This window comes from Macrobrachium rosenbergii, chromosome 4 (assembly GCF_040412425.1).
Source record: "Macrobrachium rosenbergii isolate ZJJX-2024 chromosome 4, ASM4041242v1, whole genome shotgun sequence".
In the NCBI taxonomy this organism is placed as follows: Eukaryota; Metazoa; Arthropoda; class Malacostraca; order Decapoda; family Palaemonidae; genus Macrobrachium; species Macrobrachium rosenbergii.
This window is the reverse complement of record NC_089744.1, coordinates 43,774,099-43,800,134: the sequence shown is the minus strand read 5'-3', so window position 1 is coordinate 43,800,134 and position 26,036 is coordinate 43,774,099. Positions and strand designations below refer to the sequence as shown.

At 39.3% G+C, this 26,036-nt stretch overlaps 2 protein-coding genes across 16 annotated transcripts in view; one reads left to right on the top strand and one right to left on the bottom strand.

Annotated features, from left to right (window-relative positions):
* Positions 1–20,358, top strand: part of LOC136833650 (delta(24)-sterol reductase-like) — a 234,321-nt gene extending 213,963 nt beyond the window's left edge. For 9 of the 10 annotated variants that reach the window (XR_010851557.1, XR_010851558.1, XR_010851552.1 and 6 more), the window contains one exon: positions 9,028–9,188. The gene's annotated coding sequence lies outside the window, so the exon portion shown is untranslated. Of the gene's footprint in view, positions 1–9,027; positions 9,189–20,339 lie in introns of those variants that run through there. The other variant, XM_067095835.1, reaches the window with a different exon arrangement.
* Positions 157–26,036, bottom strand: part of LOC136833678 (leucine-rich repeat and immunoglobulin-like domain-containing nogo receptor-interacting protein 1) — a 414,041-nt gene continuing 388,161 nt past the window's right edge. For 4 of the 6 annotated variants that reach the window (XM_067095882.1, XM_067095867.1, XM_067095858.1 and 1 more), the window contains 3 exons: positions 19,910–20,024; positions 19,477–19,612; positions 157–4,001 (listed from right to left, as the gene is read on the bottom strand). In XM_067095882.1, the coding sequence (XP_066951983.1) occupies positions 3,715–4,001; positions 19,477–19,612; positions 19,910–20,024 (538 nt within the window). In that variant the 3' untranslated portion in view covers positions 157–3,714. Of the gene's footprint in view, positions 4,002–15,692; positions 15,994–16,104; positions 16,276–19,476; positions 19,613–19,909; positions 20,025–26,036 lie in introns of those variants that run through there. The other 2 variants (XM_067095889.1, XM_067095893.1) reach the window with 2 other exon arrangements.

Sequence of the window (26,036 nt, the reverse complement as noted above, 5' to 3'; positions counted from 1 at the left end):
ATGAATAATGAGACCTGTGAACAGATAAAAGTAAGAAAGATTTTCTGATCAAGAAAGGAGTCATAACAATGATACCTGAAATGCAGTCTTTCATACATCTGAGGAAAGGTGTGTATACATTATCCCTCACCCAAAGGGCCTGATAGATACAGCTAATGGTTTTTATGGCTTATGGTCTCTGACCTTTATTTTTTCAGAATTTACATGTTAATTATTTGAATTATCAATATGCCTATCAACAATTTTCCATTTTTATATAAAATGCATGCTATTCAATCTAGAAAAGTCATTTTACAGACTACTGGGTTGTTGTATTATGGTTATGCTTGAAAATGTAAACTGCAATAGCATTTGCCCACTCCTTGACAGTCAATTTCACAAACTTGCATAGCTGCCTTTCACCTACTTTCATTATGCTTGTTGCTGTTACTAGCCTATATTTGTTAATGTCCATATGTAAATTTGACAGACTGCACACAGCTCTGTGGTCATGCAAATATATAATTGTGTTATGAAGCACCTTGATATTATCTGCCCTAATCAATACTGTGTACATTCTAAAATTTAGGATACCCCTTCCTCACTAACCATTATTTTGTTCAGGTAAATATATTATTGTTGTTTGTCGAGAAGTACAATAGTATCTATGTAAAGCATATGATGACACTAATATTGACACCAGCATATGACATATATGTCCATAATAAATCCTTTTCCCTGACACGAATGTTTAGTTGCAAAATAATCTAAGCTCACAAGGAGAGAAAACAGATTTATAAACTATCCTTCCTTAAAACAGTAAGTGTGCTTCATCAACAACTACAGCCCAAGAAGATTTGGAAATATTGCAAATTTAACCCTACTGCCATGAAACTTCTATGGGGTAGTATTTGATTTCCCACATACAATCTAACCAAGAATTGTGGAGTAGTGTCATTACAGTATTACTAATATGAAGGAATTGTTATATAACCACAAAACAATATAATAATTACAAAGGAAGTTTAATCAGATACAGTGTCATGTCACATATTCAGACTCCTAAGGCTGGCCCAGGGAATTTGCACTAAATGATAGTCAAAAACTGGAGGAAAACTAAGATAGACACCAGGCTGCTCAATGAGAAGACACCAAAGGAATGGATTTTGAGTTAACCCAAAAGCAGCTTTGCTTGAGCTGAAGGAATTCTACAAGGAACCTTTGGTACTGGTAACTGTGCCAATGCAAACCTATCAATCAACAGTGTAACTGAAAGTCTGGGGTTGTATTGAGGGGGTTTATCATCCAATAATCTTTGAGTGATATTCCCAAATGAGGGATATCAGTACAGTATTAACAGCGTTCAAGAAAAAAGTTTCAAAGCAATGACTGGCTTCCAGTGTCTCAACTTTGTTGATTTATATACCCTTCCAGGAAGCAAATATTGTTCATGAAATTTATTTTAATCAAAGGTAGAACAAAAGTGTATGACATGTGAATATTCCTTCTTCAGTAAATCTCTTATAATGGCACCCTATGACCACTCATATGACACTTAAAATTCTCCACAATAAATCTAATAGATTGTGTCAATATCTTGTTGATAGTGAGTAGTGTGGTAGGTAGGGTGTTCTCTTCACCTTTCATTCTTTGGACTTATCATATTTTAGGGCAACTGCTCAAATTTTAGGCTAACTGCTATGTATATGTTTTATCTTCTGTTGTCAAGATATAGAATTATTAATTCATGTAAGAGTTCTTGAGGAATAAATACAGTATAAGCACTGATGAAAATTATATAATGGAAATTCTTGCTTATTAAATGTCTTTGTTTTATAATAAATCTAGTGGTACACATGTTTATTAAGCACAGCACAGTGTTTAGTAAAGTGTGTATGTGAACTTTGCTGGAAATGTCCTCTACCCAGAAAATTATGCAATAACAGTGATATTAAACATAATCTGAACTATTGAGAGATCCTGAGTACAGTATAAGGAGGCACAGGTGTCAGAATGTCAAAACACTTCTTAAAGATGGCTTCATGTTTAGTAAATGTTTATCACACACAAACCTTATGGCGACAGTGAATGACAGGGAGAATAAGACAATCTCATGATAAGAGAAAATTTGGTTCAATTAAATACGGAAGATTCACTTTTTGTTGTATAAATATAAAGTATTTTTTAACTTAAACTTCTGTATTTATTTATACTACATGAGTTTTAGTTTTCTGTGAAAGAAAACTATTGAGATGGCTATTTGTCTGTCCTCGCACACTGTTTCTGTCTGCCCTCTGATCTTAAAACCATTGAAGTTTAGAGGGCTGCAAATTGCTATGTTGATCATCCACCCTCCAATCATCAAACATACCAAACTGCAGCCCTCTAGCCTCAGTAGTTTTGATTTTATTTAAGGTTAAAATTAGCCATGATCGTGCATTGGTGCTGGCCCGAGGCTGAAAGTTTTATAGGCCATGGCTGAGAGTTTCATGGGCCATGAGTGAGTTTCATACAGCTCTATATGCTATACAGAAAACTTAGTTGTGCCAAAGAAACTTTGCTGCATTTTTTTACTTGTTTATTTATCATAGGCATTCTTCTTTTATCTTATGAATAATAGGCAAGAAATAAACAGTAGTGTTGAACTCACTCACTTGCTCTGCTTGCTTTTCAGGCCTCATCATGACTTAAAAGTTTGTTGCAAGTTTCTAAGCTTTTTGAGTTTTGGAAAGTTGCTAACTTCATTCCCATAAAATACCTACTCTCTGAAATTCTTCATATATATCTATATTAGGTGTTAAAGATGAATTTAACTTAAGCAAAACATAATACAGCTGGAGTGTATTTAGTTATAAAATTTTCAAGTTTTTGATGCGCTAATCTTTTTATCAACAGTTTTTTATTAAAACATTTGGGTGTCTAATATGTGAACTGAATTATTACCTACCAGTTTAGTTATACTAGAATTAAAAGGTCCTTTGGAGGGGACATTATTTATGAAAATCCCCATTCACCTCATTAATTAACGCATGTCAGTATCTTTTGAAAACCTTTTAAATGTATATTGAAGGCAACGTACAGTCGCATGATTTTTCTTTGGCATGACATGAGTCTAAATAATTACATCTGTCTTGCTGATAAAATAATGCTCAAGTTATTTTTCTAAAACATTTTCTTATTTCAAAATCCCTTGTGAATGTCCTGAAATTGCAATACAAATCTGAATCCCAGGGGAACTTTTTAGATATAATAAAAGAATACAAAATTCATATGTCTCACCTACCACCTTGTAATCCTTTTTCCTTCTGCTGTCTCCTGCTTACCTACCAGCTGCTGAACGAGGTTTTAGAAATGTAGACTTGCAGCATTACCTTCATATAAAGATGCACAATTACTTCTTTAGCATATTTTTCAGTTTATTAAAATTCTCTTTAAACTCCATCTCAAAATTAAAATTTCTGACTAAATAACTAAAATAGAACAAAATCTGTGGTCCCTGAAAAGAAATATGTTTATACTAACTGTCATAGTTAGCATTATACAAGGCAAAATTTATTAGTTTTAAAGAGAGGAGTTTCAAATATTTGTTTATGAAGCATGTGTACTAGTACTTCACAAGATGGAAAGTGAAGTTAAATGAACAACATAAACACTGATGACAACATCCTTAACCTGTACAGTACAACATATGAATTGTAAAATTTAACACATTGTTCCTCCAAGCTGGATGTTAGGTCACCAAAATGGGAAGATAAGGATAAAGAAGATAGCATTATTTATGGAGGTGGTGCTTGCACTCGCAGTTGCAGATGATGCCTTTGAAGGATCTTGGTTACTAGGGAGTTGGAGCTCTTGAGATGCAGGGCATCGTGGGAGATTTTCCTGGTCCACTATGGTTATAGCCTTACCATGAAGAACAAAAGGTGAAACACAGTAGTTATGCCGTATGAAGAGAGAATTATTTTTTGCTAGTGGGGATTCCAGCACCCACCATAACTGACAAGAACAGGGCACATAATTACCTGGAGACAAATAAAAAAAATATAAATTAGTATGAAGCATATACCAAATATTTTTGGTAGGCCTACTACCAATTTGACTCATTATCAATAATATAGAGCATAATACTGTAAAATACGAGGAAACAAATAAATGAAAAATTTATGAAATACATTCTTTTCAGACAGATATACTGTACTCACATGAAATATCAAAAAAACACTGTTCACTGTACTTGAGTAAAATAAATACTGTCTTTTGTTTTCAGTTAACAATTTGAAACTCATTTATGTGTACTAATGTACTAAACAAAGGAATAAACAAAAATAACACTCATATAAAAAGTACTGTACTTCATTTTGTTTTGCATTTCCAGTAACATATGCAGATATTCAACCCTTTTATAATATTCTTCACTTTGAAAGACAGCTTTTAAGTACTGAAGTTTCAAAATTTAACGCACCTATTAGATCATTAGGCAACCATTAGATAATTAGATCATACTCAGCATTCTTGTTTTTGTACTGTGTGTGTTTGACATTGCTTTTAGCTAAACTAGTTAGCATTTGCCATTTTACTGATCACACTCCTATTTTTTTTTCTTGGTTTTTGTGCAAATGTTTTATTGTCATGCACTGATTTTTGTCTCATTAGCTGGACGGATTCTCCTACTCTGTGTGATAGCTTCTAAGTTTTGGGATTTAGGGATTGAATGTTATTCCAAAGAAGAGGGTAACTGCCAGATTCTAATTTTTTAGACATTGCATTGGCTCTTAGTTGCTTTTCATTTCTAAAATTTAGGGTCAGTGTAAAGTAAGGCATCTGCCGGTTGTGCTATTGACTGTAACTTATTTTCCATGGTCATCCTAAAAGATCTGGTTTTTTGGTGGTTTTTAAAGTACTAGTTAACAGCAGGTAGGCGATCAGTTAGGGGTTCACAGTAGGAAGGGATGAGGTATTGAATGACACCTATAAGGGGATGTGATTGTGGCCTGTTGCAAGATTGTAGCGAATGTTGCAGGTCACAACTGAGTCAAGAAGGTGTGGAGACGTGATGCAGTGGTCTAGCCAGGAGGTTGTAACTGTGTCTGTTCTATTTTGTACATAGGTATAGGAAGAGGGAGGGAGGAGCATTACATCGCTAATTTGGAGAGCGTGATTTCAACTGAAGTGAGTAAGTTCGTTACAAAATTGTTTTGTGGTATGAGAATTAAGGTCCCCAATTATACAAATATGATCAGGAGTAGAATCGTGAATAATGCTGTGTAACTCACCTAGGATCATGCACTACTGATCAAAATTACTGTTGTTTTCCCAGGCATATTAGCATTAATTATTAGGATCTTAGAGTCCCCTACTGTCACTTGGAGGACCAGCAATCTCACTCCTATAGATCATCATATTCACTATACTGTCTAAAGTTTTGTGCCACAGGAAAGAAAGGCCCCTTTTGGGTGACTGGTTACGATGTGATCTGTAACGTGCATGGATGAGGTCGAGAAATCTCTGAAGTCTTCATGCACTGAATCGCAGATGACAAGGTCATGTGGCCACAGGAGCATTTCTTGCAATGCAATGATACGTTTGAAGTTTTTGCAGAACATGTTTAGGAGGGGAATGTTCCACATGAGGCCAAAAATATTCCATGAAATTATATCTGATGTATCCATGGCTACTCACAAAGTTGGGAAGTGAACTGGCTGACCGTCTGGGTGGATGGGGGGTTGGCCGGCAAGGGTGGGCAGTCGCTCGTGGTGGGAGGTTGGCTGGCACTTGTGGCAGAAGGTGGGCCTGTGCCCATAATGCTGCATGGGGTGTCAGTCAGTACCCCTTGGGGAGGTTGATCCTGGATTAGGTTATATCTTGAGACTTTAAATTAAAGACTTTTACATTCAGACCAAAATTTTCACCTTTAAGAACATAAAGGTGTTGAAATAGGCAGGTAATCCTGCAAGCCACTTTAATTTTGGATGGGAGTTCATGAAAGATAAGAGGGTTGGACCCCATGAGAAACTTGACTCTACTATGGCATCTAGCTTCACTGATTAACACAAATTGTGAATGACAACATGACATCTCTTCTCAGGTTTTGGCGAGGTTATTCACCATTGTTGGGGTTCGGTCCAGCAGGCAAACAAGAGGCTCTTTTCTTTTTTCTACTGGCTTGTGTCTGCCAGCTGCCAATCCCATCATGATCATTATCATCATCATCCACCACCGGGGGGGGATCTTGACTGAGGCTCTATCTTCCAACAGGGCTCTTGGGAGGGAGAAGAGGTTGGGAACCCATTGGTCCCCCTCTGATAGGTCTATGGGTGCTTCATCCATGGGAGAGAGGGTGTTTTCCACTTGGGAGGGTATGGTCACCTCAACCTCACATTGCACCCCCACTTCTCTCGTGTTGTTGGGAGGTAAAGGCAATAATAGATGCCTCTTTCAAAGGAGTCTGGTGGCTTGCTGTAAGTCTGTCGAGTGATTCCTGTACTCCTTTGATCACATTCCAGATCAGTGAAAGATTGTTATTTGTTTCCACAGTTTTAAGACTGTTGAATGATTCCTGTAATCCTTTGATCACATCCCAAATCAGTGAAAGATTGTTGTTTCCTCAATTTCTTCTGAGAGAAACTTTGCCATTTGAGAGGCATTTGCAAGGAATAACCCCACCTTGTTTTGCATGATGTCCAGAGGATGGGTGAATCCCTCACTTTTGTTGAAGGGATTCCTTATGAAGAAGTCTTTGAGTTGTCAAGGTAATCATCTTAGGAAGTGTTCCTCAAACTGTAAGTTGGTTGGTGGTATGGTAAGCCCGGGCCCCATAGCTGCCTTAATGGAAAGCAAAGGACCTTCTTGATGCTATGGTACTGTAACTCTAGATTTTGCCTGGGATGGATGCAATAATCCTATATCAAAGGTCTTGCTTTGTGGGTGTGGCATTGATTCAAATACACAAGTTTTTAATTCTCTTTTCTTGTCCTCTGCACTGCAAAGGCTGGCACCTGCAAGGCTTACCATTACTGGGTCCCTGAATAAGTTCTTTAACCCATCATCTCAATCCAGTAGTCCTTCTATCTATAACTACAATTCAGTGTTCCAGAAGGAGGTCTTCTTGGCCAACTTGACATTCTGGCTCTGTTAGATGGGGAATGTTTCATCACCCACACACCTAGCAGTCACTGTTGTCTCCTGGCCTTTTATTTCTGGCTAGGAATGAGGACCCTTTGAAAAAAAAAATCCCCTATTCTTCTATGGAAACTCAAAAATAGACATTATGCCTGGTCCAAGCACTCCCAGTTTACCTAGCTGTTGTAGCAAATGTCCAAGTTGGTCCTTTTTTTCCTGCACGTACCCTATCCCAAACAAGCTATTTTCTCTGCATGGACTGAGAATTTCCTTAGGATCACTTACTAGCAAGGTAGAACCCCACCATGGTTTGCATGACGTCCAGAGGGTGGGTGTATCCCTCACTTTTGTTGGAGGCATTTCTTAGGGTGAAGTTTGAGTTGACAAGGTAATCATCCAAGGAAGTGTTCCTTGAACTGTGTGTTGGTTGGTGGTGTGGTAAGCCCTGGCCCCATAGCTGCCTAGTGGAAAGCAAAGGGCCTTCTTGATGCCATGGTACTGTAACTCATATTTTGCCGGGGATGAGTGCAATAATCCTATACCCAACCCAACCTGGGATAGGTGCATTAATCCTATATCCCAACCCAGCCTGGAATGGGTGCAATAATCCTATATCCCAACCCAGCAAAATTAGGTATGTCACTTCAGAAACACACAGAATAACAGATAAATAGGTTCTTGTATTTTCCTATCTTTCACTGTTAAACCCTCATGGATATTCTGAATGAGAGGAGGTAGGCAAAAACTTACTTGACTTTTCCATGGACTTTTTTTTTCATCTGGGTCATTGGGATTTTTCAATCAGAAGCCAGGCATTTTTGTCACCTGTCAATTTCTTTTGTATGGTCCTTTGAGGACAAACAGCAGCTGTGCTATCAAATAACAGGTTTTGACAAAGGAAAAACCTATTTTTGATAGCCTCTGAGAATCCTCAAACACCTACTTTCCTTGCCAAAAAGGTATGGGATTTTGTGGTGAGTATTTTTCTTTAAGAGACCTGGTGAGTAATGGGGGTTTTGTCAGCCTGCATGCTGTTGCCACATCTGCATAAGAAGGGTAAAGGAAAACCAAGTAACATTGCAGGCAAGGGAAAGAACCCTCTTGCCCTAAGTCCACTTTTACTCTATCACTGATTCAAATCAAGGGCACTACTCTGGACAACTTGTACTATGAGTGAATTCTTTAATGTTGGTTGATCCGCCTTATGGAGCCCTGGGGGTCTATAAGAGTAACTCCCTTGAGGACTCACAGTGGCTACCAAAAATAAGCTTTTCCTTCATCAAAACCTGTTTTGTTTTATAACATTAAAGTTTGTTCATACAAACCCAACACGCATATAAATGTCCATCTTCCAGACCCTTGTATCATTACAAAACGTGAGGTTATTTGATAATGTGTAACTAAAGGTCCAGAGGTAATGTGATTTGTTAATGCATAACTACATAACTAAAGGTCCAGAGGTAATGTGAGTGATAAGACTAATTTCTTTTTATTCTTCCTGACAGACAAAAGTCTGGTAATCTTGGGAACAGGACAGGCTGTGATATTTATTTGAAAAAACTTTTGTATTAATAATAGTATTTCCCAAACAATTTTGGGGAAATATTTTCAATTTTTACTAGAAAACTATGGTACACTGATGTCAAATGTTATTCAGTATGGTGTAATACAGTATATAAGTCTATGCTGTCAGTTTTTCAGCTCAGCCTCAGCTGCTGATGTTTAAGATCTAAACAGTTCAAATATAGGAAATTGAAACTTACTAACTGCCCCTCTTCAGTTTCATGCTTAATGAAGGTGTGAATTAAACATACTGTATGTCTGTACTTGCAAAACAGCATATGAAACATGATTCAAAAGGCATTATGCACAGCTTATGATTTTTCTCTTTAAAAGGTTATGTAATTCTTCTCCATTTATCTTTTCTAGGATTATAGAATTACTTCAAAGGATTCATCGTGTGTGAGAACATCTTTGAACATTATCTCTACAGTACATATAAGTTTGACCAGCCAAACTCATTTGCACAGTGCCACACATCAGTGAAGTTAAAGTATTCTATCTCATGGAATAAATAAGTATTGGACAAATTTAGTTTTGTTTATCCTGTCTTGAAGACCTAATAATGTATTCTGTAAACAAACAGACATAAGTTACATTTATATTAAATGAAGAAATAGGTACGTTTTTAAAATTTTTGAAGCTAATAAATTAATAACGTATATATCAAGTACACATACTGGAATTTGCCATCAGCATTAGAAGCAGATAAAACACGTATAACGTATAATTTAGTCTATAACCAATATCAACAAGCACCATGCACTTCCATATGCAGTACAATAAGTTCACAGCATTTTATTTCTTAAATCCAAAGCTAGACCTTTAGGTATCATGGAATAATTTTAATCTGATCTAAAATTATTGTTACTATTATTAATGTGTAAAAAAAAAGCATCTGCATCAAGCCAAAAAACCTGTTAACTCAGCAAGCAAACTTCCACAGAACAGAATGATCATAAAGGAAAATTAAGACAAATGGAAAATCAATATAGGTATATCAAAACCAGGCAAATGCTTTGTATGCATATATAACAACAAAATTATTGACAAACAGAGGCGATGATGCATTTTACTTTTATATATATTGGTGTTATGGATTCTAAAACATAGGAGCATTGGCATCAACATCATTAATAGAAGGGAGCCACAGTTTTACAGTATCAAAGGGATGAAATACATACAGGCAGGTTGGCATCATGGCACCGTAAACAATATACATGGTGATGCCTTACAAATGCTTAGCCCACACTTGCTCTTAAGAAGTAACCATTTTAGGGAATGAGTTCCCAAATGAAATGGCCTTCAGAGGATTGCAAACAGGGTCTCTTCTAAAAAGGGTCTATATCTAGTAACTGTTGACAGCATAAGGAAAACCACTCCTTCATGCAATTTTGTTTAAAAGATAACAATCCAAGATGGTACTGGCACTCCCAAATGAGAAGAATATTCCAAACACACCAGAAGTATGTGGTATTAATATTGTTCTCTTTGCAGATAAATGAAGCCTTACAAACAATAATACAGTAAGTACTTTGACTTTACAAAAAATTCAAGTGAGATCTCAAAAAAGGGATTTTGACAAAGGAAAAATCTATTTCTGGGGGAAGACCTGTGTCACCCAGTGAAATGGTTCCAATAGCACTCATTTCTAGGTATAACTATTGCTAAATATACCAGAGAAAAAAGCTATCCATAATGCCGGGGTTACTACCCCCGGATCGATCACCATAACGGTGTCGGTATGCACTAGGGGTGAGTGGACTCCACTATCACAGGTCTTCGTCCAAGAGACCTCTCTATTCTCAAAGTCCCAAATTTGGGTGTGCTGTACTAAGGATTGCTTCCCCGCTCACCCACTAGGCGTCATCACGCGACCGCCATGTCATCCCAATATTAGCACCCACCAAGCTTGGTATACCACCCGGGTGGGAAAGGAAGTGCAGGGATGGGTCACTGGGTGACACAGGTCTTCCCCCAGAAATAGATTTTTCCTTTGTCAAAATCCCTTTTCTGGGCTCGACCTGTGTCACCCAGTGAAATCGTAACAGAGAATCAGCCATACAAGAGCTTGGTGGTACGCCTCAAAGATTACTTTAATGGAGCTAAATAAAACTAAGAGAAAACTTTACTGTGATTTAATACTCTCAAATTATAAGATCAACAACAATTTCAAAACTATGAGGCACTCAGTCTAAAATTATAAAATTAACCAAAACCAAGACACTTAAGGCTAACAAGATATGAATAAAAGCAGGGTATCTGCTGGTGCGTGTAGAGTCAGGCTGTGAAGCAGACCTGACCTAAGGCTAAAGCAGGGCAAGCAGGCGAGGCAGGTAGGCTAGAGAATATACCAATAGGTAAACGAGGATTACAAACCAAAAGGACAAAGAATATACATAAACTAATCTTGAGCTGGACCAGGAGGAACAATACTTCCTGCAGCTACTGTGGAATATTTAAGAGCCTCTAGGGACTTAAGATAGTGGCGTTTAAATACTGTTGGTGATTTCCAGCCCGTATATTTTTTAAGGTCATCAAAATTCATATTATGGAAACAGTTAGCTGAGGTGGCCACCGCTCGAATATCATGTACCTGAGGTACTGACTCCGGGTTTGCCTGTTTAATAAAATAAAGAATTTGTTGCCTGATGGCCTATAGGGAAATATTACCTCCATTTTCCCTAACAAAAAGAGAGCCTGAAGTTCTCTTAGAACTTCTATTTAAATAAGCTCTTAAAGTATTGACTGGGCACAAAGACAGATCCTGTGGAAGGGGAATAATCTTCCAAGGAGACCATCTATTCTGTGGATCCTCATTCTTTGCTAGAAAACTGAGGTCCGGAGACAACAGAACTTCACCTGACGGGAGGAAATCAACATGATTGGGCTCTCTAGAAAGAGCAGACAGTTCAGAAATTCTAGCTCCTGAGGCTAGACTTACTAGGAATAACGTTTTCTTAACAGACTCAGGTATGAACATAAATCGTTATCAGTGTCTGATGCCAATTTAAGTACGTCATTTAAGTACCAGGAAACCGTGTGTGGACGGGTTGTTGGTCTAAGACGAGCACATGCTTTAGGAATTGACGAAAAATAAGAGTCTGTAAGGTTAATATTAAAGCCATGTAAAAATAATTTTCTTAAAGCAGATTTTGTTGTAGTAATAGTACTAGTGGCCAATCCTTTCTCGAATAGTGATCTGAAGAAAGAGATCGCTAGGTTCGTGGTCATTTCATGAGCGTCAGATTCTCTCAGAAACAATGCTAACTTTTTAACTGCTGAGTCATACTGTCTGAGAGTAGATTCCCTCTTATCTGATTCTATGAACAATGTATTAAGAGGGTCAATGTTAGCATCTTTCTGTGCTGCAAATTTCATGAAGTCCATAAAGCTAGGGCATTCAGAATTCTTGAGGAAGCTGACACAGTCCGAGTTTGTACTACTTGTGTCAACCTTGGGTTGGGGATATGTTTGTGCGTGAGCTTTAACTCTAGTAGTAAAGGAAACCAACTGCTCTTCGGCCAGTTGGGTGCCCCACCAGTGCTACTTGACCTTTGAATGATCTGAGTTTGTGTAAAACTTTCATCAACAAATTTATTGGTGGAAACAGATAGATCCTTTGCCATCTGTTCCAGTCGATTGACATTGCATCTGTGGAATGAGCTAGAGGATCCAGATTGGGAGCAACGTAACACGGAAGCTTGTGGTTGCTCTCTGTGGCAAACAGGTCTACCTGGAGACCCGGTACCTGAAGGCAAATCCACTCGAACGACTTCCTGTCCAAGGACCATTCCGACTCCAGCGGGGCTGTCCTGGACAGTGAATCTGCAATGACATTCCGAACACCTGCCAGGTGAGTGGCTGACAGGTGCCAAAGATGTTTCCTTGCCAGAGAGAAAATTGCGATCATTACTTGATTGATATGGCTCGACTTGGAGCCTCCCTTGTTCAGGCAATGCACCACTACTGCACTGTCCAGCACCAGTCTGATGTGAATCTGTCTGGCTGGACGCAGTTTCTTTAATGTTAGAAATACTGCCATTGCCTCTAGAATGTTGATATGGAACTGGCGGAATACTGTCGACCATGTTCCTTGAACTTTCTTGTGTTGGGAATATCCTCCCCATCCGCTTAGGGAGGCATCCGTATGGATCACAGTGATGGAGGGGGAAATTGAAGAGGCACTGACCTTGACAAACTCTTGACTGTCGACCATGGTCGAAGCCTCTTCCTCAATATCTGCGGAATCAGAGACAGCTTGTCTCTGTTTCTGCTGTTGGCTCGTTTCCGCCATACCCTGTTTATATCCTTCAGTTTGGCTTTTAGCAGCAAGTCTGTTACTGAAGTGAACTGAAGAGAGCCTAGAATTCTTTCCTGGGTATGACGAGAGGCTCTTTAGTTTTTGAGGAACTGTCTGGTAGCTTTGGCTATTTCCTTCCTTTTTGCTGGTGGAAGTGACAGTGTGTGTGTGTTTAGGTCCCACTGGATTCCCAACCACTGAAATTGAGCCGCCGGAACTAGACGGGATTTCTTTCTGTTTATTTGGAAACCCAGGTATTCCAAGAAGTTGATTACTATGTAAGTTGCTCTTCGACATTCCTTGACGTTGGATGCCCAAATTGTCCAATCGTCCAGATATGAGGCCAGCATAATCCCTTGGGTCCGTAGCTCTTGGACTACTGTCTCTGCCAGTTTGGTAAAGATTCTGGGCACTATGTTGAGCCCGAATGGCATGATGACTCTGAACGAGTATGCTTGTTTTCCTAGTCTGAACCCTAGGTAAGGGGAGAAGTTTCTCGCAACCGGAACGTGATAATATGCGTCTGTAAGATCTATAGAGGTGGTAACGGCCCCACGGGGAAGTAGGGTCCGTACCTGCGAGATTGTAAGCATGCGAAACTTGTCGCATTGAATGAATAAGTTGAGACGAGACAGGTCCAGAATTACTCTTTGTTTGTCTGAGTCTTTCTTCGGGACACTGAACAGACGGCCTTGAAATTTCAAGTGTCTGACTTTCTTTATTGCCTTCTTTTGCAGAAGTTCTTTTGCAAAGTCCAGTAAGTCTTTGGATGGATGTTGATGGAATCTGACTGGTGGAGGAGGCCCCTTGCTCCAGCTCCATCCCAGACCTTTTGAGATTATGCTGTGGGCCCATGGGCTGAAGGTCCAATGGTCCCTGAAGAGATATAATCTCCCGCCTACCTGAGGTGTCTCATTGAATGTGAGAGGCCTTACTTCCTCTGATTCCACGGCCTCCTCTTCCACGTGAGAGAGGTCTGGATGCTGCTCTACCTCTGTAGGCGGCTCTAGCCCTGCTTCCCCTCGCATGCCTATTGTAGCCTCGAAACGTCCCTTGGCTTTCAAACGAGGCGTTGAAAGCTGGGGACGTCACGAAGGCTGGCGGAGCAGAAGCTTGCTGAGCCGGCTGCATCAGTACAAACTGCTGCTGAGGTTGTGACTTAGATGTAGAAGGCTGGCCGATCTGTGAGACCGGTACCGCCTGAAGCACTGTTTGAGCCTGAGGTTTCTTAAAGCCCTGGAATCTCCTGAACCTTTTCCTTTCTTTAGGTTGAGGTCCGGAGGTCTCAGAGAACTTCCTCTTGAAAGGAAGGCCCCAACGAGAGCGGAGACTCTGGTTCGCTCTAGTTGCCTCCGCCATGACATTATTGACCTCGTCCTCTGGAAAGAGGTTAGGTCCCCAGATAGAACTCTTCATAAGTCTATTAGGCTCATGCCTGATGGTGGCCTCTGCGAAGATGTGTTTCCTGCAGTTCTGTCTCGCTACCACAAAGTCATAAAGGTCCGATTGGAAGGAAGCCAATAACGACTTCGTGAGGACCTGAAACAGAGGTTCGTCATTATAAACCAATGCCGTTACCTCTGAGATGGTGACGGAGCGCAGGGAGCGACTCAACCTGCACTTGGCCTCAAATTCCGCTTTGAGCAGAGCCTCCGGAATTCTGGGAAGTTGCTCGCTGAATAGGGTGGAGGCACACTCGGAATCGAGTTTCCCCACCGTAAAGGTTGCCGGAGCTCCCAACCAACACTCCGAATCTCCGGGGAAGAGAAGGGAAGTAGAATCTGTCTCCCGGAGTTGAGGCATGGGCTTGCCATCTATCCCCGCCTGAAGGGTCAACTCTGTAATCTTAGTAGTGCAGGGGGTAGGGATGGCGTCACCTACGGAGAACATTGTAAAACTTCCCTTGAAGGGGGTAAGTTTCGTGTTCTCGCACTCCCAATCTGTGAGAGCGCGCATCAGGGTGGATTGAGCTTGGTCCCTTGGGAAGATGACTGTCTCTTTAGGGACCTTATCAGACCTAATCCAGGCTTCTTCCGTTAACCTGGCAAAACCTGGATAGGGAGGCACTAGGTCGGCTGGAAAGAACTCCAGTTCCTCCAGACGATGAGTGCCCAAACCCTCAATGGTCAGTGTGCCATTATGCAGGGGAGCATGCAGGGCCAGCCGCCACGGGTTTCCCTTATCAAAGGGGGCAGTTTGGAGGCATCCGGGACAACGTGGGATTGTTGTGCTGCTCCGGATCGGATGAATCCGGAGAGCAAGCTTTCCTGGGCCTGCACCTTTTGTGCCAATGACTGCATTGACTCTCCGGAGGACTGTAAGCTTGTGACCAGGTGAGTCGAGAGAACGTTTAGCCTAGCTTCTACCTTGGAGTCGATTTTCTGCATCAGCAGATCGACAAAGGCCTCAGAGTCAAAGCTAGGCTGTGGAGACTTAGCCTTTGAATCTCTGGACCTCGACCCCTTAGAAGAGGGAGTAGCCTTACTTGAGGACGCCACCGGTTTGGGAGCCAGAGACGACCTAGAGGGAGCTGGCGGATTAGACCTTTGAGGTCTAGAGGACTTTGGTAAGTCCTTCTTTTTTAGGAATTTCACCTTGGGCATAACAGACCGAGATCTGTCCCCAAGGTTAGCTGGTTTCGGAAACCCCTGGAAGGAAGAGGAAGAAGAAGAAGGTGAATTAAATAAGGTTCTATCTAAACTAACCTTGCCTGCCTCACTTACCACCCTACCTTCTACCTGTTGGTCATCCACGCTCATGGGCTCCAGGTGGATGTTAATAGCCGCCACCTCTTCCGCCACCTCTCCGCACAGGTTGTCGTCTTGGGAGGGTTGCGTCTCTTGCCTGATCTTCTCAATGAGTGGGGCGGCCAACTCCCTCGGTAATGCGGCGGAGATCCGGGCACCAGGGTAGAGGAGATTACAGATCTCCTCCGAGAGCACGTAGGGGTTGCCGGACGCAACATTCCTCCCAAATCCGCCGACCCAGGTCTTCAGGGTCGACAGCGAAGAGGCACGGATTGCTGGGTTAGACTGGAAGAGAAGGTAGGACTTAATGAAAATATTCTCCCAAATTTTCGTATGTTTCCATATGAGGCATCAATATCAAAGGGGACTAAAGGTTAGCAGACTCTCATCACTTACTGACTCATCGGACGCCAGTTCGTAGAGAGCGTAACAAATTTCACAGCCGTCCGGGTGCCAAACGGTCAGGTCCCCAACATGCACTGCACAGCTGGAGTGCGAGCGGCATACCTTGTGTCCGCACGATTGCTGGAGAACGGCCGAGCACCCTGGCTCCTGACAATGTACCATCTGTAAGTGAAATGATGGTACATGAGTATCATTAACGCAAGACACGCCGGACTAGGTCCGGCGGCCAGAGATTACCTTAACTTAGCTTATGGGTGATGATACATGTGAATCAACAAGGCAAACCCCGCCGGAACTGATTCCAGCAGCAAATTCTAAAACATCGCTTAAACTACCGAATGGTTAACTTATTATATAAATGTTATGTTATAAACAGGTAACCATCTCAGAGCTCCTATACCTACTGAAATTACCCTACTTTCCCTGTCATTACCCTACTCCTGCCCTTAGGATAAATAGTTGTTCATTGATTACTTTGTATTTATCATCTAGAATTAGATTTCTAAGTCCATATATTGGAACATTGTAGGTCGATATGTTCAGTTGTTATCTTTTTATTTCTACAGTCTTCCCCCTGACCCTTCATTGCTGATTTAGTAACCAAAATGGCAATCATTTTATTCCGTTTTTTTTTTTTGTATCAGTTAAAAAAAAAAAAAAAATTCCGTTTCAGCATTTGAGTGGGGAAAGGTGAAGACTAATTTTGCTAAAACAGCTAAATTTTTAAATAGAGGCACATCACCAAAATTCTTAACATTGGTTAGAAACCCACAATTTATTGTTAGGTTCCATCTTCTCATCAACTGAATTTATAGGCCTAAAAGCTTAAAATTTCCTTTGTTTAGCATATTTTCCGCATTACTAATAAGCAAGTCATGATAGGGAAGATTCAGTTACATAATCACAGCTGTGACAGCTCAAAATTCTTACCTGCATCCATTCGGAAATTTTTGTTTCCTGGCCTTGTCCTTTTCTTCCTTTGAAAGTTCACTTCAGATACTGCCTTTTCTTTTTAGGCGTGGAAGGGCCTGCATCCATCGCACTTGCACAAATTCAGTAAGTTAGGTTTAAATGTTAACAGAGGTGAAATACACACAAAACACTTCTACTGAGACGAATGACTGGATGAAAACTAACCGCCTTGGCGCCTGAACACTTTATAACGATTGAACACATCGAGGATCCGAGATACACAATTCATACGAGTTAGATTCTGAGCGTTGGTTGCAGTGTTTGCTTTGGCATACCAAATAAAAAAAAAAATAGAATAAAAATTTTTTTGCCATGTATCTTTTACACACACACACATACAAAAACAATATAGAATAAAATAAAATAGAAGACAAACATCTTGAAATTACCCTACATTTTGTTCAGATTTAGTGAGATTACCCCATTACCCTACAGACCTAGATTTGAGGCTTAATTACCCTACCTAACCCCACCAGCACTGCTCTAACACTCCGCCGTGAATAGTTACTGAAATCTCATTGTGTCTCATAATATGGGGACGGCGTAACAGTGGCAGGAGTAGGGGTCGCATATAGCCCTTCTCAAACGCCCAGGGCGGAAACCATAATGGAAACCGCCAACAACCGTGAAATATCCACTGAGTGGTTAAATGGACAAAAACAACGAAAAATCAGACTAGTCCGGCGGAGAAGTGGATTCTAACATACCCTAACTGTTAGCATCCACGGGACAATGTTCGGCGCTCCAGCTACTAACTACTAAAGCAATTAGAAGCGAGCTAATGAAACACCGCCGTATGGGAAAGGTAGTGAGTCGGAAACCCGGCAAATAGTGACCGGTCAGGTGGGTAGCACCCTCCGACGCCGACTATAACCACCTTACGGGAGTGCAACGAACGGCTTTCCTCTTACAAGGACAACGCTCACAACGTCAAAATTCTAATCATTAAGGTAAAAAGACGGGGACTAGGCTACATACACGAGAATATGGAGTTAATTGATCCTAGCCTGCCCTCCAAAACCAAGCTTCTTGGTCTGGTCAAGAAGGCCAGGATTAATGCCACTGGTGGGGGAGAGAAGGACCTAACCTAGCTCAGCCACACTCCCAAAACTGAGACAGCTTGGTCAGGTGGCAAAATAAGAAGTGAGGATCCCCCTCGCTAAAGGAACTCGCTTACTAGCCTAACCTCACCTTCCAAAAACCTGATGGCCTGGTCGGGAGAGCTAGGTAGCCTGAACATCGTGTAAGAGCACTGTCATGCCTAGCCTTGGTAGGTTAGGCTAGTTAACTACCTTATATTAGAAATAAAACTACCTAGCCTATGAACAACCAAAATATAAGAGATAACCACTTGTGATGTGGGGTAGCCTAGGATTAATCATATATAAATACATATATAAATACATAGTTGACCCGACGGCAGGGAAGGTCCAGGAAATATGGGTTATTTTGGTAACGTAAGGTACCCAAAATGGCCTCCCTGACGCCGAATCGCATGCATAAATTAATCCAGGAATAGATATGTCATCCTTCCTTGTACATAACAGCTATCATCATGATCAAATAATTTACACCATCGAGAAGGAACCAGTTCGCTGGTGGAGGAAGGAGACCGATAAAAGACTCAAATTCTATTGTCAGAAAATGGGGAGCCTAATGCTCTCGTGATACCCGATTCCTCATCTCCAACCAGCGACCTGGTAAATTCTCCAATTAAGCTCCAAACTAAATGGAGTATAGATAAAAACTAGGATAATTCGTTCATTTATTAGATAAGTTGAGATTGAAGGTCGAAAACGGGAAAGAGGCAAACATACAGCCCAAGCTCGGCTGTGACACAGAATTGTTTACACTGGTAAACAATATTTACGTACAATTCAAAAATACGATGCCTCTTGCGTTAAACAAACCAACCAGAATTAGTACTCAACTTAGATGGTGGGAAACTCTCGGTGGAAGACATGATGAGCTGCCAAAATACGGAACACAATCACAAAAACAAAATTTCACATGTTCTCGAGGTTGTGCTAAAATTGGAATGTCGTGGCGGTCGCGTGATGACGCCTAGTGGGTGAGCGGGGAAGCAATCCTTAGTACAGCACACCCAAATTTGGGACTTTGAGAATAGAGAGGTCTATTGGACGAAGACCTGTGATAGTGGAGTCCACTCACCCCTAGTGCATACTGACACCGTTATGGTGATCGATCCGGGGGTAGTAACCCCGGCATTATGGATAGCTTTTTTCTCTGGTATATTTAGCAATAGTTATACCTAGAAATGAGTGCTATTGGAACCATTTCACTGGGTGACACAGGTCGAGCCCAGAAATTTGTTTTTAAATGGGCTTCTGTTTTAGAAGGTACTTCTGACAAATATAAAAACATCATTACCTGTGACAACCGTCCGTTGGTTGGCATGAATGCGAAAGGGTTGTTCTTTGTTGACTTGAAGAAAATGATTACCTTGGACAATAACTCCATCAACATTAGATTCTTCCAAGACCTCTAAGGATTCCAGTTCATCCACCTGTGAGGGGAATAATAATGTCAGTAGATATTTATGTAGTCTGCAGTTCCCGTACAGTTGCTTTTTGAATAGTTTATTGCAGACCTCTTCATAGAACTACCAAAATCAAATATGACTACAGGTATTAGTTTCTCTAACGATCTACTTTTACTTTTAATGTTCCAGGTAACAAAATGGCAATTTTTCATGTTTTCCATACATTATTAGATCTGAAGGTAACAAATATTCCTATCAAATAAACAAGGATATGCCAGAGACTACTAAATATCTCAGTGTTTTGAAGAAACCATTATTTACCTTGTTATTGATAATCCTCAGTTCACCAACATTATACAGGCCTTCAAAAGCCTTGTCTTTCACTATGCCAAGATCAGATTCTTGGATGGATATCTGTGTCACATTCTTTAAACCTCTGTAAGAAAAAAAAGATTGACAGAAACATTCCCTTTTTTGTTATCAAAGATGAAATTCTATACAGATATAATCCCTTGAATTACACCAAAGGCAACCTGGGGAAGTATATAGTTACCACTGGACCCAGAACTATGTTATTGGTATTATAAAATCATTAAACGGTAATACAGGGTACCCTACAGTGTGTAATCCCTGCAGGTACAAACATCTAATTTATGGTTTTTGCCATTATGGTATTTCTTCCAAAAAATATATTAAAATTTACTGTCAGAATTTTTGAGGTTGCAATTTAAGAAGACTGCTTACTTTCCAGGTAATAGAAGCAACAGCGAATTGTGGACAGTGTCATATGTGATCCTGAGATAGGCATTAGCCTATATTACACAATCTACATGATATAACCTACGTGCCATATTCCAGTCTCATTTGGTACAGTTTTGAGCATCTTTGGACAGCTGAATGTACTGTGAAGTCTGAACAACTGCACCGGGAAGTGAATCATTGTACAGTGTGATTGTATTAAAATTACTGAAGAGTTCAAACTTTTGTGAACACCTTGAAAATGTTTCCCCACCCAAGTCCAAGTGTGTGATGAGTCTTCCACTCCTAAAAAAGTGTACAAAGGCTTGGCTCTTCAGATGAGCTTGGACCTTGTGAGTTGTAGCAATGAAAGGCTAGGTGCCAAAGCAAACTTATGTCTGCTAATGCTATAAGACTTTGAAAGGCATTCTATTACATTTTGGCCATCGGGATTATAGGTCAAGGAGTGGTTTGTTATCACGTGTAACGAAATGATGCTTAACCTCCATATACTTTATTTTCAAAGTATTCCCCATTATTTTTCTTGTAGATCTACATTTTATGTGATACAATTTTATGTGATATTACATGCAATTCAATATACTGTATATGAAACTGCACCTAATGGGAAACATAAGTAGGGATCTGGTCTTAAGCTGAGCAGGACGTGGTGCTGTAATCTGGAATATGTCCCTACTTTCCCTTTATGACCTGCACCTAATGAGAAACATATATAGGGATTTGGTCTTGAGCTGAGCAGGATGTGGTAATCTGGAATGTGTCCTGTTTTTCCTTTGTGACTGGTCATGATGGGATTGCATTCCCATTTTATAGTCCAGATTATGTATTGAATACTTAATTAGGGGGTCAGCTAAATATGTTTAAAGTTTTCTTCCTAAACTTCTTGCACACATACAGTATTAACGAAACAAAAGTAAAAATGCCAATTAAAATACCAGTTACTAATGCTGACTCTGGACCATAAATGCATCTGTGATAACATGATAACATCACCATTATACATACTGTATTAGCAGCAATAAAATATGCATCCAGTGCTTGGTAAATACATGAAAAGGCAATGGGGAAATTTTCAAATCTTAACTACTGTCAGTTTGACTTTCAGAAACACATTTTAAACACGTTTCTGATATGCACAGAATAACAGTCGGTTTTCTAATTATGCTAGAGTAAACAACCATGATATTTATTAAGCAGACAGAATGTAATATATTGCAAAATAGTTTTATTACAGAAAGTTTTGATAATATGAATATCAGCCTAGGAAGTTTAGAATTGATCCATATTTTATAGAACTGATCTATATATTTCCAAAGAAATTATGTTAAATGTGTATATGTTATGAAGTGTTCTTAGTGTCATTCAAACGACAGTTAAATTATATATTGTACTTGAAATTTTTACATTCAAAGATATGCAGTACTTAAATGTAAAGGCCGCTGTCCTTCAAGAAACAAGATGAGTAAATATAGAGGATTACTCCACTTACTCTTTCCCAATGTAAACAGTTATTGATCATCTGTTGGTTTATTTGAACTGTCTAATCCTCCTATATTCAAGTAGATTATGTAAACAGAGATAACATTACACTTAATGCATTCAGTCAACAAAAGAAAAATTAACTAATCTTGGTTCTGCTGCTTATTAGTCTTGTTGAATCTAGGGTCTGTACAGTACTGTACTTTGAATTGAAAGTGACTCATCTACATCATCACTATGAATTTATTTATATTTGTAATTATATATGTATATATACATTAAAAATATATATACACACAAATATAGTCAGGTATATATATATATATTATTATAATGTGTTATAATATATAAAACCATTCTACAAATATCATATGTGTCTCTGTGAAAATTTTGATGTTTTGTTTGCAGATTTGTCGTTTGTTGTGAGATATGATTTTAAGATGTCTTTTTCTTACAGATAAAATTGTGTATCATGTGATCTTAAAATGTCTTGATATGTTTTTTCCATTTGTTTAATATATTGTGCAGTACATTAAAGTGTTGTGGACTCGAATTCTTAGCGTGCTGTAGAGGAGAGATATTTTTGAACCATTATCGCTTACCTGCTTCCTGTATTTACACAAGTGTTTGGAGAAAGGCAAGGGCCTCTTTGGTTATCCTTGACAAGTTGACAGCTATCGGCAAATTGCTTGTTACACATTTGTTCTGAGTGCCTATTCTGAAATTATTGTATTTCCCTATGCTTACTATATGTTTCCATAATCTGAGTAATGGGATGAGGAACAGAAGTAGATGAAGTTGACATGCTGACAGCGAGCCAGTTTTGGTCGTAAATATCCCCATTTTGTTTGCTCAGGTGGTTTGAGTGAGCGAAAGATGTCGATCATAGATAAGAGCTCTGGCATATTTCCTTCTGAGCCTTAGAATTCTCTGTGTGTATTCTTTGTGTATTCTATAGAATAAGGAATAAGGTGTTTTGTGAATTCCCTATGTGTATTCTTTCAGTATTCTGGGAGGGCTTGAAGATAAAAGAGGAGTGCTGAATGAGAAACAGTTAGTTAGCCAAAGGGGTTGCTGGTAATTGGTTGTCTCTCTCTCTCTCAAATCGTGACACGACAATTCAGCGCCAGACAATTCAGCGCCGACAATTCAGCGCTAGACAATTCAGCGCAATACAATTCAGCGCAAAGACAATTCAGCGCAAAGACACTTAAAAAGAAAATTATAAACAGGTAAAAAACAGGTGAAAAACAAAAAATAAATGCTAAAAAGTTTATTTACTGAATTTAGTACAAAAATAATTGTTAAAAGTTTATTTATTGGATTTAGTACAAAAAAAATTATTTATTGGATTTAGTACAAAAAAATTTATTATATAAAATATAAAAATAAATGCTAAACAAATTTTTTAATTCCTATTTTTGAAGTGTTATCTGAAAACTAACAGCTCGCAAATATTCTAGTTTGTCAACTCGCGTGTCATATTCAGAAACTATTGTTTTTATGGCGGAATAAGCTCGTTCATATTTTGAGTGTTTTGCAGTGTCCTGTTTTCCAGCATTTATTCTAATCAGCTTTTTTTCTGTATGATCTTGTTCCAGTCGAAGAAATTCAATGAATTTGTAAACTGTTGGGTGGTTATGACCAAGAGAAGTCTGAAAATGCACGATGCCACCCTTCTACTCGTTATTGGTCTTCGAAGATTTCTGACAATTCGTTCATAAATATTCCATACCTCAGGCTTAAAATGAGGATCTTTTCTTCTGCGGTGAAATGGGCGTCCTATATATGTGTCTTTGAAATAAGCAACGAGGTCGTCTAAATCATCTGGTATTTCATCCTGCAATTTTTCAAAGACTTCAATAACATCATCAATAGGAACAAAAGCCAGTGCAACTAGCATCTTGCAAAATAAGTGCATGCTTTCATTATGTAAATATAGGCTTGTTAGATTCAGGCTACCGATTTTTCTCCAAACACTTTGTCCCAGATGAAACAAGCAGCCAACTATACAAGCGCCAGAGAAAACTTCACTTATAGCATTATGGAATGCCTTTTCAAAGTCACACAAAATTGTATCGGGTCGTATACCAGGTTCCAAATAAAGAAGCACATCTAAAAATTTTTTGTATGTTTCTTGACTTTTATTCTGCAGCAATGCATAAAACATTGGATAAACACGACCTTCTCTTATTATGTGTATAACATGAACTTGATAGAAGAGATTGGGTGCCACTTTGAAAGTGCCATCAGCACACCAATGCTTATTTTCTTTCAGTAGTTTTAAATTTTCCGGGTACAAAATACAAAAATCGATCTGGATTATCTACACCTGAATCATAGCCCAAAAAATTATCTGCATTGTGTGTTTTGCATAACCATTCGGGTATTTCAATATCGGTCACTGTAGTAGGAGCTGGAATTGCTTGTCCCTCTTTTCTTCTATTACGTTGTACATTTTGCTGTATTGACGTATACTTTGGGAGAAGAGCAGTTGGTTCAGTGCTCAAGTGAACACAACTTTCTTGAATAATTCTTCTTGGTATGTCGTTTGAAGAACCAGCTCTCTCTAATTCGAGAGAGTACTTTCTTCACGTCAGCTACTGCAGGTTGCGGCACATGATTATGTTCAGTCACTGTCTTCCAAGAAGAACCGCCATCAACATGAATTCGACCTCTACATTTTTCATCAACGCATCGTCACGACTCCTTTCCACTGGCAAGCTTTCTGTCTAAGCGATAAAAGAATCCATTTAAAATTATTTGCCCACGGTTTTTTTCTGAAAGAATTCGCTCCATCTTGGCTAGTGTCTGAAAGTGTAATAACTTGCTTTCTTTTTGAAAAACATTATTGAAACAGGAATAAATGATTAAAGACTTAAATACTTAATTACTTTGAACAAGTGGCTAGGTAATTTATTTTTGACTAATGTTTGAAGAAGCATTACATACTTAATTACTTTGAACGAGTAGCTAGTTATTTTATTTTCGAATTTTTAACTTCTTGGTGTTTTTGTTTATAATTTCCTTTTTAAGTGTCTTTGCGCTGAATTGTCTTTGCGCTGAATTGTCTTTGCACTGAATTGTCTAGCGCTGAATTGTCGGGCGCTGAATTGTCGGTGCACCCTCTCAAATACCATTCATGTATAAGGGTGTTATACTGGTTGCTCTCCTGTTTGTAAAAGTTTTGTTAAATTCACCCAAGAAGTGTATACATTTTGTAAGAGTGATCTAAGGTATTTATATTGTGCAAGCATTGTGGAAAGTGTATAAAGGTGTAACACTTGTAAAAGGTAATGTGATGTTTACTGGTTTTATATTATGTTGGGAGTTGAAGTGATGTTCTAGGTAAAAGAGAATTATTATTTTGATAAGAGGTGGATAATATCTCTTATAGTGAGTTCTAATGTGTCTTGCTGCTAATTATATATCATTGTGTATACCATTGTGACTTGGCAGTGTTGTCTTTGAGAAAGTTTTAGAAAGACATGAGTTTAGCCTTTTTTTTTTAAAGTGAAGGTAATCTTTTGAAAAACTGATATAATCTTTAAACATATTTTTGCCTTAGTAAAATTGCTGTTGGTATATTTCCATTTTTGCATATTTCATTCTTATATGTCTGTGTTATCATATTACCCTAATTTTATCATTACACAGTGTGTTACAAAGTTTTGTGCTGATGATTACTTAGCATTTTGTTAGTGCATACTTATTATTGAGATTTCTGAGAATATTTATATGGATTCCAGTCAGTAATATTTTGGTGAACACTTGTGTTGAGTTTAGTTAACCCTTAAACGCCTGATGGACGTACCATACGTTGACGAAAATTGTCTGTTGGATGTCAAGTGGACGTACCATACGTCGACTAAAAATGCTTTTTTTAAATATTCGCGGAAAAATAATTATAGGCCTAGTTTGCGGAAGGTTTCAAATCACGCGCCTTGAGGGATGCTGGGAGTTCACGGATCAAGCTGTTGTTTTGTTTATAAGCGTCACCCAGACGCGCATGCGCGAATTCCCTCCTTCTCGTACCAGACAGCATCAGCGTCGGACCATGCGAGAGCGATTTTTTGACGCATCTGTGTTTTGCAGAACTTTGGTGAGTGTTTGCGTATTTGTGCTGCAACAGGACGTTTGCAGAGATGTCTCAAAGCCGTCAGGACTGTGAAAGGCGCATACTGCCTGTCGGTAGTGAGAGTGTGAGACG